Below are 16,206 nucleotides of genomic sequence, written 5' to 3'. Positions count from 1 at the left end.
AAAAAAAAAAGAAGTGTAATTTCAATGGCGTGTCTCAGTTTTTCTACATCATAATGAAACACTGCTGTAGTAAATGAAAGAAGTCTGTCAGACTGACTCTTTGGCCATAAATTGTAAGAAATAAATGTGTAAAATGACAGAAAAAGTTCTGATTATGCACGAGGTCCAGTGAGTGTAAAACGAAAACATTTCTGTCAGCTGACAGAATATGTCCTTTAGGGCTCCACTCACACCCAGTGTTGAGGAAGTGCGTTGATGTGTTTTGTGGCGCGATGTGTTCAGTTGATGTGAGAAGAAGAATAAAGCAGGAGTGAGAACTAATAGCTCTGTGTCGTCTGTTTACCTCCACAGTGTCCTTTATTTCCTTTACTGATTGATTGATTTTTTTTCCTTTTACGTGAACCGACTGTAAAAAATCAAATTTCTATAGAAGATTTAAAAAAATGTAGTGAAGGAAAAACACAAACTACCGCTTTTTTACTTTGGTGCTGTATGAATGGCCATGGAGAGGCCATTAAGGTGAAGTCTTTATCAGTAGGAGAGGCTGCAAAAAACTTGTGAAAATACAGTTTAAAACCAAAAATTTACATGCTCCTTCACAGTCTCCAAAGCTGCTCAGTGGACCAGTTTGAAATCTTTGGCTGACCGATTTTGGCCCCCTGGCCTTATGTTTGACATCCCTGTTTTGGCGCATTTAATCCAATATTACCTCCACAAGATAGCACATCCGCGCGCATCCTATTTACTCACATCACAGGGCTTTTAAACTTAAGATAATATCTTCTATGTTTCCAACATTTTTACCTGCTTGGTTATTGTTTGCTTTACGATCACCGCCAGCTGCACGGTATAGTTTGCTCATGCATTTTAATCATCCCTACATGCCGTGAGCAACACGCACGGAGCTGTGATTTACAAATCCCCCTACAAACACCTTTTTTTTCTAATTGCTGGGGTGGAGGAGGGGGGTATTATTAGCCCATTTGCTGTGGAGTGCAGGAGGATCACATGAGGCCTTTAGGGGGATGGGCAGACTTTTCTGAGGGTGGTATGGCTTTAAGAGTTTACTACCATCAGTGCGCTCTTTCACTCACACGCCGCAGAAAGTTTGGAGGCCAGGCGAGCAGCGGGATACCGACGGATAGGAAATGACGGGACTGAGTGAGAGTCAGAAGGAGGTAAGTAAAGAGAGAGAGAGAAGACGTGAACATCAACACAAAGCAGAGTGAGAAGCAGCGTGCAATCATCGGACTCTTGACTGTGGTGCGGGAGGGAGCTGAAGTGCGCATGATCTTATCAACAACACCGGAGCGACACACTTTCAATGGAAGGGAACTGGTCCCAGAAGTGAAAGGGAGAGATTGCAGTGAGGACGTGTGTTTGTCGCCTGATTCCTATGAATGTGCCCGTAATTGTGGAAAGTACTGACGCACGGCGGGGGGACCGCATGAAAGAGTGACCCACCAAACTTTGATCATGAGGGAAAAGACTTGACGAGACAACACGGCACAAGAGAAGAACACAGCTGGGATATGAGCGGAGACCTCTGGATTTCGCCTCGATTTTTTGCTCTCTCGGGTACGGTTTTGCGTCTTCGGGGATGTTTGCGAGTTGCATCTCCGCGGCTCCAGGTCGGATACTGACTCGTTTCTGCGCCCTTGTGCTGCTCGTGGCTGTGGGACTCGCTGCGGAGCTGCGGGTCCGAGTCCGGCTCTCTGACGGACTGGTGACCGAGGAGGTTTTGGAGGCGGACAGCGAGAAAGACTCGATATCACTCGAGTTCAAGCAGGGAGATGGGACGCTCATCACTTTTGTGGTGGACTTCAAACGGGTAAGAGGTTGTCCTGCTTACCGCTGAACATGAGGCGGATACTTCCCCCTGGCTCATTTGAATTTTAGGTTATTGAATAGCTGCAATTTCCCCTCCAGAATCAGAACTAATTAACAAAGAACTTAATTTCATGCTTCCCATTTTATACCTGCAGACTCATAACACTCCCTCGGTGGTCCTGGAAGTCACTATAGGAAGTCCCCGCTTAAAAATAAGAAATTGTGTCTTGTCACTAATCCTTAAAGTCAGTCCAAATCTAACTAAAAGGCACTACTGCTGTGCCCCTCCACCCCCTTACTTTGGTAATACACCCATCCACCCCTACAACCCCCCCAAAAATCTGATCAAGGATCTGCACCGTTCACATAATCAGAACCCCCAATTCTCCCCAAATCTGTGTATCCCTTAGGTGTTGAAATCCGCAACAATGGCTTCTTGATTCAAGCTACTTTGTTAAATTTTAATTCAGGGTCACAGACCTGAATCTTAAACAAAATCACACCTAAAGCCTTTTTTTTTTTTAAATAAAGGGGAAACTCTGAGCAGTTACTGTAGCCCATATTTAAGCTGAAGTATAAAGTTTCATTCATCCCTTTCCATCACAGCTGAGTTTCACCGAGGTCAAGACAGCTGCTGCTCCTTAGATGTGACGCCCCCAAGACCCTAATGGCCTTCGAAACCCCTGCAGCTCAAGGGTCCCGTTCAGAGCTGATCATAAGTGGCCATATTTAGCATTCTTCTAAAATATAGACAAACAGCTCAAGTGTCCAACGCCAACCAGTTGTAACATTTTGGAAAGATGACACTGTTTTGCTTTTGTCAATGGCTATCCGGAGACTCGTGAAATTGTCAGTCTTGCAAAATAAAAAAACAACTGCTTTGCATAAGAGGGGCGTGTGTGGTGGGGGGGTGCACAGAGCAAAGGCATGTGTCTGTGATGGTTGCTGTCACACAGAAGCTGACAGGCTGGCGAGATGTGAAGGGGGAGATTTACCAGGATTAAGTGGGCATGTCTGACCTTTTTGATCTGCACGTCTGGTTCACTAACCAAAACAGCTAATTTAGAGTTGAAAGAGAAGAGGCCGTCACCCCCCAATCGCTGGTGACACCCACAGAAAGAGACGTACAGTGATCTGAGAGCAGGGAGCCCTTTTCCTGACCGTGCAGGGTTGCTGTATCCCGTCACCCATGCACACACGCCAGCGCACATCACATCTGCACATATGGTTTGGTTTATTTGAACCTCTTAGATCGCTTTACTTTTCCGCTGCCTGATTTATCTGTACAGTTGTAGGTCAGCCTCTTGCTGCTCCCCCTACCTCCCCCCTTGTCTCCTGCCCCCGCCTTGTTTCTTCTGCATGTGGTTTTCATTCAAGTCTTGTGCAGTATCTCCCAAGATTTATGGAAAGTTGGATGAGCTGTCACTTCCAGCTGCCATGAATATATAGTTCAGACGAGCGCCTGTGGGAAGCGGAGTGTTTTAAGAGGGATGTTAAACACTGAGTTCTAATGATGAGACACAAAAAATATGGATGGCTCGATAGATAATGTCACATTTTGAAGAGCAAGTCTCGTTCACTGAGATTTAAAAAAAGAACTGAAATGTAGTCACGGGACAGCAGCCTCATTACTATTTGCTGCTTTGTGAATACGTGGCAAAATGTGATGGTAGATGTTATAGCCATTAGACACTGGTGAAGTGGTCTGCTGAATGTGAGAGGGAAGTTTAGTCAACCTTATCCAAGCAATGAATCACAGTGTATGAGCCGTGCAGCGATTTCAGGAAGGTTCTCTGATGGTCTGTAAGCATATGGAAAAGATGAAAAGGTGGTTTTAGCTTGCTCATGACACCTCTGTGTCATGTTGACTGAATCTCAACATGTGGACACCGCTGTCTGTTCACTTCAAAGCAACAGATTTATGATAGTGCGGTTCGCTTTTTTTATGAAGCACAGGCGTTATGGGGTTGGATGGAGTTGATTATCTGCCACTTATTCTGTAATTGCATTTGAAGGTTACACTCTTTTCTTTTTTTTTTTTTCAGCGTGCAGTAAAGGAGCTTTTCATTCCCGTCTGGGGTCTCCATGAAGTATTTACAGCTGAATCGACTCTAAATTATGTAAAATTGCAGCAATCTGTCTGCAGCTCAGAAATATCCTGATGAAATGTTTCACGTCGATCTGCAGATTTTTTTTTTTTTTTTTTTTTTTCCCCACTGTGAGACAAATCTCAGCACAGATGTCGCTCTGAATAGAGAAGGTAGCTGCCAATTTGGTATCCCCCCCCCTTTCCACCCCATTAAATTCTGCAATTTATGGTTTAACACAGGCTAGTACCCTGAGCTTAACATAAACCGTTGTCTTAAGGTCAATGCGAGGGAAATGACCCTCATCTTTCAGGGCTTGTTTTGGGTCTTTCCAGATTTGGTGTTTGTGTGTCTTGTCTTTTCTGTCCATCAATGCAGGAATGTGAATGACTTCACGGGGATCTGGGATGCAGTGGTGCACGTCATCGTACATCTATAGTTACAGGCACCTTGGCCTGCAACTGTAAAGCCTTTTTATTATCTGGATACGATTTCAGGGTTTTAAATTTCGGGGCCTATTTCGATTTATAGACTTTTTAGGTCTTCTTTTATTCCTAGATGTTTGATTCGATTCCTTCTTGACGCAAACCTCCACGCTTATCAGGGCTTGGGACTCTTATTAGAAGTACACCGTGGGGCGCACTGCAGTTACAATTTAATGTTAGGCAGCCAGTAACAAGTGCATTGCTGTCATGATGTCAAATAGCTAGGTGTCCTTTGATACATCTAAGGTGTGCTTTAAATAATGTAGCAAGTTTGTCACTCTTAAGTGACTGCATGTGAAGGCTTGTAAAGGATTCCTTTGCCCTTTAAGTGCAATGTCAGGTGGCATGTTTAAACCCAACCGCAATCCCTCTTGTTCTCTTAACTATGGGTTTGTTTTTTTTAATGCCTAATCCTAACCAGCAAGAAAAGTCAAAAGTGATTTAAAAGCATCTGAAACAAAATGCAGACAGTCTCCTGTCACCCCTTTAGCCACCTAATATGGTCGTTAAAGCTCAGAGGATCTTTTTCTTTCTTTCCGCACTTTAAAACTAGAACTGCATAGTTTGAGATAGTAGGAATAAACAGCTGATACCATCAGTTAGAAGGAAATTTGAAAGGCTTCCGCTCACGCTAGCGTTTTTACTACTTTGGGTGACAAAGCTTTAGGAGTTTGCTGTTCTCACCAAAACCTCAGTTATTGGAACAACTTTGAAAATAGGGGTGTGGGAGAACAAAGAAACTGCTGATCCAAAAAAATCACCAACTATATTTGAGGTTCAGAGTTTTTCGATGGGGGTGATCATCTGCACCTTACACCATCCCGTTAACTGGGTCAGGATCTTGTGAATGATGGCACTGATGAGCACGTCGGTGTCCGTTTTCTTTTTTTTCCTCCCTGAACCTTGCAAACTGGATCGGCTTTCACTGCGGAGGCCTGCGTTACCGTCAGCTCAGCTCATTGTGATGGTCTTCAAAGCACAGAGGCTTTATGCACACGCCCAGAAATAAGCTTGCTGTAAGAATGGATTGGAGATTTTTTTTTTTCCCACAGAAAACACAGAAGGAAAGTTGAGGGTGGGGAGTTAGGTTGGTTAGCTTTTCTGTGTGCCCTCCCATTGGGTTGCAGAGTGTGACCCAGTTAGGCAGGTGCTCATTCAGAGTTCTCTTCGAGCCTTCGTATGCTGTATGCGCCATTAGAATTGTTTAACTGCATTATCTGTCAGACAAACTCTTTTTCTTTTCTTTTTTTTCCTGCTTGGGAGGCCTGATGACAGTCCACTTTGTTCTTTTTCTTGTTAGTGTAAAACGCAGAGGTTTGCCAAGAGTCACAACTGGCTGTTGTGTTTTTTTTCCCATGTTACAGGTTCTTCACATTAGTACAGTACCGTAGCAACCTTTTTTTTTTTCTTTACTTTTGGCTGCCACACCTTGCCTCTTACTCAACCTTGAAACACCATCCCTCTTTGTCACTTGTACAAACTTGTAAAGTCCTTTTTATGGGTGAGTGTCACCTGTTCCAGGAAGTGTTGTTGTTGCTTCAGGTACGTTCAGTACGTTATAAGGCACACAGGTTTTCACACTCCAAACGGTGACTGTGAGCAATCTGTGAGTCACAGAAATCCATGTGGCAAATTGTTTACTCAAGGGATGAACTTTGAAGACCTCGCCTCCTACTCTGCTTTCCTTTTGTATGTTTTTTGCGTGGGAAAATGACTCTGTTCAGAGAAGTTACTGCCTAGTTCTGCTTTCTTGTCTTAAATCTCTGAGGTGGCATTCTTGAACGCTTACTTTTCATTTTAGTACATTAAGATCTTGTAAGGTTACTCTGTGCTGGAGGAAGAGTTCAGCTAACTTTGAAGTATTTAAAAATGAAGTTTTTGTTTGTTTGTTTACCCATGGCCATAATTTTCCCTGCTTTTTTTTTCTTCCTAAAAATCAAAAACAAAACACCAAAACAAGCTTCTTCTGTGGTCTTGTTGTTGCCATTCGGGTCTCCTCATGATCCCCCTTTGGCCTCTGGTGGCCCCTTTGCGCCTGTTGGTGTCTTTATCCTTTTCCCCTCCTCCTCTCGCCAGAAGTCCAGATGTTCTCATATAATACTGCTGATAAAGAGCTTCCCTTTTTCACAGTCTCTGCTTCCAGGGAAAGAGACCAGAGCAGAGAGATGACTATCATCTAGCTTTTTAAAAAAAATTCTTACTGATCAGGACAGGGACCGCACGGTGCTGTGGTAGCAGCCTTTGACGGACATGAAGACGGCAGTTGTGGCTTGCAGTGTACATAGTTGTAATTTTTGTCTAACTACAGATGGTTTAAGATGAAGAAGATTGGCAATGACACTGACAAAGAATTGAAGCGTGCCAGATCTTTCTGTCTCCTGAAATATTCTTTTTGTCAAATTCATGGCTGTGTCCGTTTGGGTAGCGCCACTTCGCAAGCTTTGGACTTATTTATTTTATTTTTAGGTCAGTGATAGTTCAGGCAGTTAAGTCATAGGGGTCCACACCTGGGAAGGCATTACAACACCCCTTTCCTTGTCAACAATCTGTCGTGTCACCTTTCCTGTCATAAAACAGATTCTGTTTTTTAAGAAAAAGGTTCATAAAGGATATGTTGTTACATAAAACCTATTATCAATATGTATAGTTTGAATAATACCATTATTTTTGTGGTTCCTGAAACCGGATATGAAAGATGTGCAACAACAGTTGGAGGCTGAATGGGACTGTGGCCATCTCTATTGTTTATGCCTCATCTATCTGCCTCATTTCCTTCCCTGTTAGCACTCACTGCTTGCCTCCTTCTCATTTCCTGGATGCAGAGTCCCCCATAAACTGTTTGTGTGTCTACTTAATTGTATCCAGATTCTGCATGAATGAATAAAATGATGTTGTGGGCTGTGCAGAGTTAGTCTTTTTAAAAAGAATTTCGGTTGTATTTTTGTGCTCATGTGTAACACCTAAACATTAACCCCTCATGCACTGGGAAAGGTAAGCTCCTTTTGCATTGTTGTCAGGAGAATAGCCAACAGGAAAACCTTTCTTTTCATGGCTTCCAGTGTTTTGATTGTCCATTCATTGCCAGTGTTTACTAATTGGTTAGCTCTTTGGACAGCCAGGTGTGACCAGACCTAAATGTGGCTCCACATTCCTGCCTTTGGGGCGTCTGTAATTAACTTCAGCTCAAAGCATGTCTTAGCTCAGTGGCTTTTCTCCCGTTCCTTTTGTCTGTGTGCGTCTCTCCCTCTGTCTCCCAAAAATGATCTTTAATCCCTGCCAAAAACCTGTGCTTTTTTTTTTTTTTTTGCTGCTGCTGCTTTGAATGGCTTCCCTCACACGCTAAAGCAAATACCCTGTCCCGTCACCAAACATTTTAAATCCATACGTGTTTTCAAAAGGCAGTCGGAGCCATTTATGTAGGTTCGGGATTTTAAAAGTAAACACAAGGTTTCCCATCACTCGAGACAAGCGAATAAACTGGAAGGCTGCACGGTGCTGAATTTTATGTAAAGATTACATTGCCCTTTTTTTTTTTATTTTTTTTTTTTACTTTTGATAGTATACAAGCTTGACTTTAATCTTATTTGTTCATTTTTTTTTAAGTATTACATAAACTTTTTGGTCCTATGTCAGGCAGATATCCACACAGACCCACACTGATTCCAAATGACTCATCATAGCGTGGCTTACCAGCAGTCCTCCACAGCCAGCCATCAGCCTTATCAACAGACAGGGTCTTAGGGGGGATTTGAAAACAGGAAGAACCCCCTGCACAGGGAACACATACTGCTGTACTGTTTGTGTGTGTGTGTGTGTGTGTGGGTGCACTTGTGCGTGAATATCCATCCTTGCATCGAGTGTGAATCGGTTCAGCCAGAATGGCACTCAAACTGAGATACATATATCTCTTGCAAGTGCAGGTGCAATGTTCCCATGAGCGTTTGGACTGCTTTTCATTGCTGGGCTCCTATTTTAACAGCCTGTAAACCAGGTATATACTCTGCAAGGAGACGGAGTTTGTCTTGCTGGGTTACAGTGTCTGAGAATGTTCACTGTAAATGGCACCCTTTGAGTGTCTGAATGGGCTTTTGTGCACCTCTTAAATAATCTGACCCACCAAAGGTAACCACCAATGAAACGAGCCCCCACCCTCTCTCCTGATTAACAGGTCTTCGTTTGACCCACCAGTCATGTTGCATGAATACAGACTTGTTTGGCTGTTGGCCAGTGGTAGTTTGTCTGCAAATGGACTAAGTCCTATGTGTAAGCGAGCAATGTTAAGGAATTTGCACTTGTGTGGATTATTTATAGCCACCCTGACATTTACGCTGCTCTGCTAGAGTAAAAAAAACTCAAGGATACGCTGCCCTTTGATTATGGTATCGCCAGTCTTTTTAAAGATGGGAATAAGGTTGCCTTTTTAATTCGTAATGTCCGAAGGTGGTTATTTTCTGTAATGTTGGTCAGCAAATTATTACTCTAATTTTTTTTTTGCTAGGTGTAAACACTCTTTAAGGGGGGTGACTCATTTTCCAAATGTGGGCACCTCCTCTTTAGGGAGTATTTTGAAATTAAGGGGTGCTTTCAAGCTCTAGCAAGTCTACTCGATTCCAGCATTACTGTTTTTCTTGCCATATGCATCCCAGGCAATTATTTTGTCTACTTTTTGACAGTGTGGTGTATTTTATCAGGAACTGACGAAATCTTTCTCTATAATCCATCACACGAATGAAGCAGGTTTTGTTACAACAGGAAGGGATTACCCCATACTGTGACCACAGAAGCGCCTTTCCTCCCCGTCTCATATTTGTTTGATCTTCTGTCAGTCCTCTGTTTGCATAATTCGGCGACTTTAAAAAAAAACCTTCCCGCTTGGGAGATTGTAAAAAGAGATAGCTGTTGTTTGATCAGTAAGACGAGTGCGCACTCTCTCCTAGTGATATTGCCTGTCATCATAACAACAGGTGTAAACCTTACTTTAATCACTTCACGTTTCACTCCTTTATTGTGCTTTCTTTATCACGCTTTGGAGTGCGTCTGTACACATCCCAAACGGTGGTGGTTTTTTCTGGCGGGCAGCAAAGATGATATAACTATTTTACTCTGTTTGCTGTCAGAATGTCAGTGAAATTTTACTCGAGCGTGACCTGAGCTGACATGTCCTCAGCACTGGTTTGGTGTTGCCATTCAAAGGTCGTAATTAAATTTTAACTACTCTCACTACATGACTGCGCACAAAATATACCAATGCTGCCAGCTGAATATGAAGACTACAAAACATCTTGGCCTGTCAGAAGATAAAGATAAAAGAAATATCACCATCCAGAAATTGTAAAAGTTCAATTCAGTGCAGTTCAGTTTTTCATATGGCAGCAAATCACAACAACAGTCACCTCGAGGCGCTTTAAATTGTAAGGTAAAGTTGCTACAAATATGTAGAATAAAGCAGAAAACCCCAACAATCAGATGGCTCCCAATTAGCAAGCACTTTGGTGACAGTGGGGAGGAAAAACTCTTCTAACAGGAAGAAACCTCCAGTAGAACTAGGTTGAGGGAGGGCCAGCCGTTATACACTTATGGACAAGTTATATCCTCTAAACACTAAAATGCTAAGACAAATATATATTTATGAGGGGCAATGGTTAGCATCGTCCAGGTCATAGCAAGAAAGTGTCCGGTTTGAATCCACAGACCAGCTGGAGCGGTTCTTTGTGCAATGTAAAAGTTCTAAAGCAGGTATGCAGGTGAAAGTATCTCTTTGGTTAATATTTGCAGGTATGGTTTTATATTCAACTTCTGATCTTCAGGGTTTTAATTTCTATATTTTAACTCAAATTGTGTAACACGGATAAATGGAAATCTATAGACTACTGTAAACTCTTAAGTACCACCAGCCAGGTAGTCTACTGGCAAAATGCCAGTACTAGAGTAATTTTCTGTAGTTTGAACGGTGGGTGGGTGCACACAAACTCTGCTCTCACATCTGGTGCAGCCATTTTTTTTTTTTTTTTGGAGTTTACCTGAAGCATAATGCTGCCACATCCTAGAATAGTCTGCGCTACCCCAGTAATACATCATGAGCGTGCTTAATGTTTGTTGTGCAGCTTTGCTCTGTCCTTGGCATGGCTTCAAATCATTTCAGGAGCTCTTCAGAAGTGAAGCATGTTTTTTGGGGGGGTTTGTATGTTTTGTTTTGTTTTTTGTTTTTTTTCTATAATTAAGGGGATTTTCCTGCCATCCTGACCTTCTCATTTGCTCTGCACAGCTTGACATGTCTTAGGTCAAAACTGATTCGATGCTAATTCTAGCTACGTGTAGCCAGAAACTGCTTCTGGGGAAATTATTTTCTGGAACCTGATCGCTGCCTGTTTGCTTCCTAATTAGGTAATGTAAGTCCAAAAACTTAGCCAAAACAATAAAACTAGGCAGTAAAACACATACCTTTTGGTATTTCATCATTATTGTTTGTTTACTTTGCCATAATGAGACATAACAATGGGAATGGATGTTACCCTTAGTACCCCCTGTAATATTTCACCCTGTCGACTTGCCACAGCTCCCAATCTGTGCTCCCAATTTTTCAACACCATGACTGCCCGATAGCTTGTGTGGTACTTTCATTAGCAGCTCCCCTTCTTCATCTTCAGTTCTTCTGTGGTCTTCTAAATATTTGATCCCATAAATGCATGCTCACTTTACTCTGGTAGTGCTTTTTTGTTCTTAAAGATTCTTTCTGTAACTGCTAAAATGTGGTCCTAAATATGCCACTTGACTGCTTGTTGCATTTTTATACGTACATAACAGTCTTGAGGTTGTGTTTTTTTTTTTCTTTGTTTTTTTTTCTTCTCCCAACCTCTTCGAGAGAAGATTGCTGTCAGTGCTCAAACTGTCAAACTGTGCCCGTAAGACTTTCCATGGTGTGCAGATGATGTCATTTTGATACAAAATTGCATCAATAAAAATCGTTGCCACAGTAAGCACTGTTAAACTACCTTTGCCCTTTTGGCCTAGACGCAGAGTAGAAATTAGACAATCATTAATCACGAGACATAATGACACAACAGGAGGGGATCAGTGTCTTCGCTTTGCTGTTGAGTCGCTTCCAGAGAAGCAGAGCTAGTGGAACTGCCATGCTGCTCTGTAATTACCCAGAGAGCCCTGGGGCAAATCCATGTGGCTGACACGAATACCTTCCTCTTCTTTCTGTCCCTCCCTCCCTCTCTACTCCCCACCCGGTGTCCCAGCGTAGCACTATGTGTCTGCAGCATGGGAGGTCTTGAAATCATGGCCTCTGCTTACTCCTGCACTCTGGGGCAAATGGCCCTCTTGTCCTTCTCGCTGTAGGCATTGTACTCACTCTTTTCGCTGTGATATCTCTTCCTCCGCTCTTTGACATTATCTTATTGTTTTGTGTCTGCAGGAAAAAGCTGAGGCATATAATTTCCACTGGCTCATTTCTGTGTTCCTCTGAGTACCATGTGAACAGCTCATAAAGCTATATAATCAATATTTGCTTCGTAATTTTCTTTCCAGGGGTCAAACAGGATTGCCTTGTGTAATACCCGTGCTGCTATTGTACCCTTGCCAGTGTCTCTTTTCACAGACAAAAGTGGCTATTGGAGTGAAGATCCAAGCAGTCTGTAAAGGACTGCAGAGCGTAAACACTTGAGAGGCAGAATGCATTGCCTTCTTGCCAGGGTGTACTCTTCTCCATACAGGAAGTGGAAGAACTCAGTGGGGTTATCTCGGAGCTGTTTATCTATTCCAGGGTTCCTCCTGCTCAGGGAGTGAAAGCCTTCAAACTGTTACTCCTCAGCTGCCTGTTTGCTTCAGACGGGTGTGTGAAAAGCGGAGGAGGGGTATTTAGGACTGTGTGTGTCTGTGTTGGAGCTGAAGCCAAGGAGGAGGGGGTTTGGAGTGGGGTTCTAATGAATAGGAGGACAGGTCTACTGCTCTGCTCTCCAAACTCTCGAAGCTTCCCATCATGCTTTGCCTTGCCCCTCACCAAACTCTTTATGGCCTTTTGGTTTGGTGCCAGATCGCTCGCACATTTGCCAATGTGTGTGTGTGAGTGTGTGTGTGTGAGTGTGTGAGTGAGTGAGTGTGTGAGTGAAAATTCTCACTATTGACATTTTGCTAGTAGTACAGTTCTACTTTAAACAGCATGCTAAATTGAGTCTGACATTTCTGGCATGTGAGAAATTCTAGTAGGTCTGACAAGAAACAGGCTGGAAAGGTTTAATTTGACACAGCAGAATACTACAGTATTATAGGAGCCTCATTGCACAGGTCTGCAGACAAAAAGTATCAACAAGCTGTCATGTGAGCCTTTATGGGTGAGGTGAATATAAACCCTTTGTTTCTTTGAGTAGACAGCTGTTTGGACATCATTGAACTGCTTTAAGTACCGTAATGGAAACAGTATGTGTTCTAATTTGGATGATTCTCCTCATATAAACAACAACTTATCATAACCTTGCCTCGACTACTATTCCCGATACTTTCCGGGAGTCATCTGTTCAGCCTTTTCATTTCTCATCCCTTTGGCTTTTTCAGGATGTGAAAATATTCCGAGCGCTGATCCTGGGCGAGCTGGAACGAGGGCAGAACCAGTACCAAGCCCTGTGCTTCGTGTCCCGCCTCAACCGCAATGAGATCATCCCCAGCGAGTCCATGGCCCGTCTCAGGCAGGTATGACACGGTGGAGACTGTGCTATGGGGATTTTTCAGCTGATTATATACTGTGGAGAATCTGAGGATATTACGTCTTTCCCAGAAAAATCCCCAGGCCATTCGTTTGGCAGAGGAGCGGAGAGGCCTGGAGCAGCTGACTATGAGCGCAGCGGTCAATCTAAGTCGGGCCTGGCACCTCAGCGCCCACATCCACAACATGTGTAGCGAGGCTCGCGAGGCCATCTACACCAGTGAGGCAGATGTGAAATACTGGCTGGAAAAAGGTCAGCGGCCATCTGATTTTTGTTTATTATTGAACCTCACATAAACTCTGCTGGTGTTTTTCTTTCTCCTCTCCTGATTGTCTCTCTAATTCTGCATACGTCTCTGAACTGATTCTCCTAATCTCCTCAACACTATCTTCCCTGTTTCTCTCTTCAAGACACCTCTTTCCACTTAATTCTAGTGATATGACTTCAAGTATTATCTTGTGGGGTTTCAATGATAAGACTGTGTGACTGTGCATGTTATCTAGGTTCCTCTCCTCTTTCGCTCTTTGCTCTCCAAACTGCCTTCTTGCACACTATGAAATAGGGTGAAACGGCATGTGTGTGCATGCAGATTAATTTTGTTTATCGGAGAGGTTCAGCCCATTATTTAACCATTTGTTTTCAAAAAAGCAGTTTGCAGCGAGATGCAGATTCTTTATAGCAGCGAAATCCAAATTATTCGAGCTGAGGAGAATTCATACGACGGCACTATTGTCAGCTGACAGCTTTGTTATTAAGAAAACAATGTTGATGGTCACGGTTCACCGAGCGCTCTGCGCCGTTATCTGCACAGGGACCTATCGTAGCGTCTCCTTAGCATAACAAAGCTGCCCTTTCACTGCAGCATCTCGCCTGTTTTATGCCACTTTGTTTGCGCTCTCTAGATCACAGCCGCATTTAATTGAGCGGAATCAGAAAAGGGAGCGATCGGCGCAGACGCGCGACTGCTTGCTTTTTGTTTTTAACTGCCACATGCTTCAATATCTGTTTGTTTTACAGGAGTGGACGGCTCCATATTTGAGGTTCTGCCCCAAGCAACAGAGCTACCCAGCTTTCAGGCCTGTCATGCTACTAAAGACTTGTGGCAGCCATGTCTCTGCACGTACACCCTGCGGCTGGAGTGGTACCCGTGTCTGCTGAAGTACTGCCGCAGCCGGGACGCAACAGGCAAGGGCTCCACCTACAAGTGTGGCATCAAGAGCTGCAGCAAAGGATACCATTTCACGTACTATGTTCCCCAAAAACAGCTCTGCCTCTGGGACGAGGAGACCTAGAGTTTTGTTGTGGATGTTTAAGAAACGAGAAGACTTCTTTTTCTTTTTTGCCAGCCCAGCCAATGCTTCTCCACCCATGCTAACCACAGCAACACTGGACCTTGGTTTATATCATGTGAAGTGAAGCTGTGTCAGGTGGGGAGGGCCGACATCCAGACATTCACGTTGAAGTAGAAATAAATTCAGGTTCCAGATGAGACCAAAAGCTTTTAAGGGAGATGCAGCAAAGTCACTAATTTTTCACTAATGTTTCTGGGGAAAAATGACCTCTTGCTGTCAGTCTTAACGAGAGATATATAATTTTTTTTTTTTTTTTTTTTTGCCAAGAAGCTGTCACTTTTGTGCCTTTTTGGGGAAAGTGAGTGGGGCAAATTAAACAAAACCTCTCAAACAAGCTATGGTATGCACAAAAGATGGACAGTCATACACCGGCAGAGGAACAACACTGTTCCACTCTCAGTCAAAAGGAGGTAGACAAACAAATTCTTCCATCCTGGTGAAGGAAAATTTGAATGTTGGAATTATCTGTCTTATAAAGCTCTGTGAAAACAGTTTATTACCAGCTAAATGCTGTTTTTTACCATGTAAGCATGCTTACAAAGAAAAAAACAAAACCTCTCCAATGCTATCTTTATTTATTTTGGTTGCAAAGTGAAATTATGGAGGACTATATCATTAAAAAAAAATCTTTTTAATATAATAACCTCATCTGTTTGCTTCCCTGTAGGCATTAAGTTTAAGTTAGTTTCTGAAGTTCATCTTAAACCACAGAGCCTCAGTAACACAAAGTATTCGAACATATTTCAGGTTAACCTCTTGGCTGTTGTTTCTCATCCATATCCTGTTTTGCTTATATACTGCCCGTTTTCATTCTTGTATAGACGGTGTAGAAAAACAGGCATATTATCCTATTTAATAGTGAAGATTTATCCCAAGTTGCCCTGTCATTACCGATGGGGACACCTCCTGCCCACAACAAAAGTGTCAAACCAAAGTCAAAGAAATGCTGTGAAAGGAGCCGTTTAAAGTTTCAGTTTCTGGACACAAGCTCTTCGGTATGGTGGTGTTTTTTTGTTTTTTGTTTTTTTTTTCCTCCCCAATGTGAGGATCCATTCAAGCAACAGGCGCTTTAATGATCCACACTGCCATCTTCTGGTTAACCAGCATTTTTAGACTTTTATGCGCGCTGCCAGAATTCTGGTTCTTGGTTTCCGGCTTTGCCTGCTATAATTTATACATCTCATATCTGCCCCCGATAATTTACGTGTAATTCAAGGAGCACTTCTTAAATTTGTGGGACCAAATTTAACTTGTCTGTCTGTTCTTTATAGTACTAGGTTAAAGAAAAGACTGCTTTTCCTCAATAACTTCAGCCTTTTTACTGCCATAACCCAAAAAAAAAGGGAGAAAAAAGAGGAAAAAAAGAGTTTTTAGTGTGCTGGTGTGTCCTGCTAACTGAAGAACCAAATGAGTGAAACACACCTATTTGTGGCCTTCTCTGGTGATCAAGTGCCTTAACATTTTACTGATGTTTTTGCTATGTAATTGTAGATTACATTGTTAAACATATTTTTTTTTCTATGAAAGAGTTTTTAATATGTTGTAATTAAAAAAAGCTGCCGTAAGGGAAAAAAAATGAAGCAATTTGGTTAAGTACAACTTTTAAGAGCTGTTTTACATAAATTGTTTTAATAAAGTCCTTCTTTGCACTGCATGGACAGCTTGGAAGTTATTTGTGGTATATTGGAGTAATTTTATTAAGCCTTATATGGGGGGGTGTGTGTGTGTGTGTGTGTGTGTGTGTTTG

At 42.7% G+C, this 16,206-nt stretch overlaps 1 protein-coding gene across 1 annotated transcript; it reads left to right on the top strand.

Annotated features, from left to right (window-relative positions):
- The first annotated feature begins 1,046 nt into the window (after positions 1-1,046).
- On the top strand, positions 1,047-16,107 carry oafa (OAF homolog a (Drosophila)). The gene is made up of 4 exons (XM_005720831.2): positions 1,047-1,831; positions 12,959-13,093; positions 13,179-13,359; positions 14,125-16,107. Exons 1-4 carry the CDS (start codon positions 1,601-1,603, stop codon positions 14,397-14,399), a joined length of 822 nt encoding a protein of 273 aa, XP_005720888.1. The 5' UTR covers positions 1,047-1,600; the 3' UTR covers positions 14,400-16,107.
- Positions 16,108-16,206: the final 99 nt, after the last annotated feature.

The sequence above is a fragment of the Pundamilia nyererei genome, unplaced genomic scaffold (assembly GCF_000239375.1).
Source record: "Pundamilia nyererei isolate P.nyererei 1_Seehausen unplaced genomic scaffold, PunNye1.0 scaffold00003, whole genome shotgun sequence".
Taxonomy (NCBI): domain Eukaryota; kingdom Metazoa; phylum Chordata; class Actinopteri; order Cichliformes; family Cichlidae; genus Pundamilia; species Pundamilia nyererei.
Note: the sequence above shows the minus strand (reverse complement) of the source record. Positions and strands in the feature narration are given on the sequence as shown.

Bases quoted from the DNA above. Each gene is read 5' to 3' on its own strand.
- oafa (XM_005720831.2), top strand. From the start codon at position 1,601: ATGTTTGCGAGTTGCATCTCCGCGGCTCCAGGTCGGATACTGACTCGT. The intron at 1,832-12,958 runs GTAAGAGGTTGT...TGGCTTTTTCAG, and splicing joins TTGTGGTGGACTTCAAACGG to GATGTGAAAATATTCCGAGC. The intron at 13,094-13,178 runs GTATGACACGGT...CGTCTTTCCCAG, and splicing joins CCATGGCCCGTCTCAGGCAG to AAAAATCCCCAGGCCATTCG.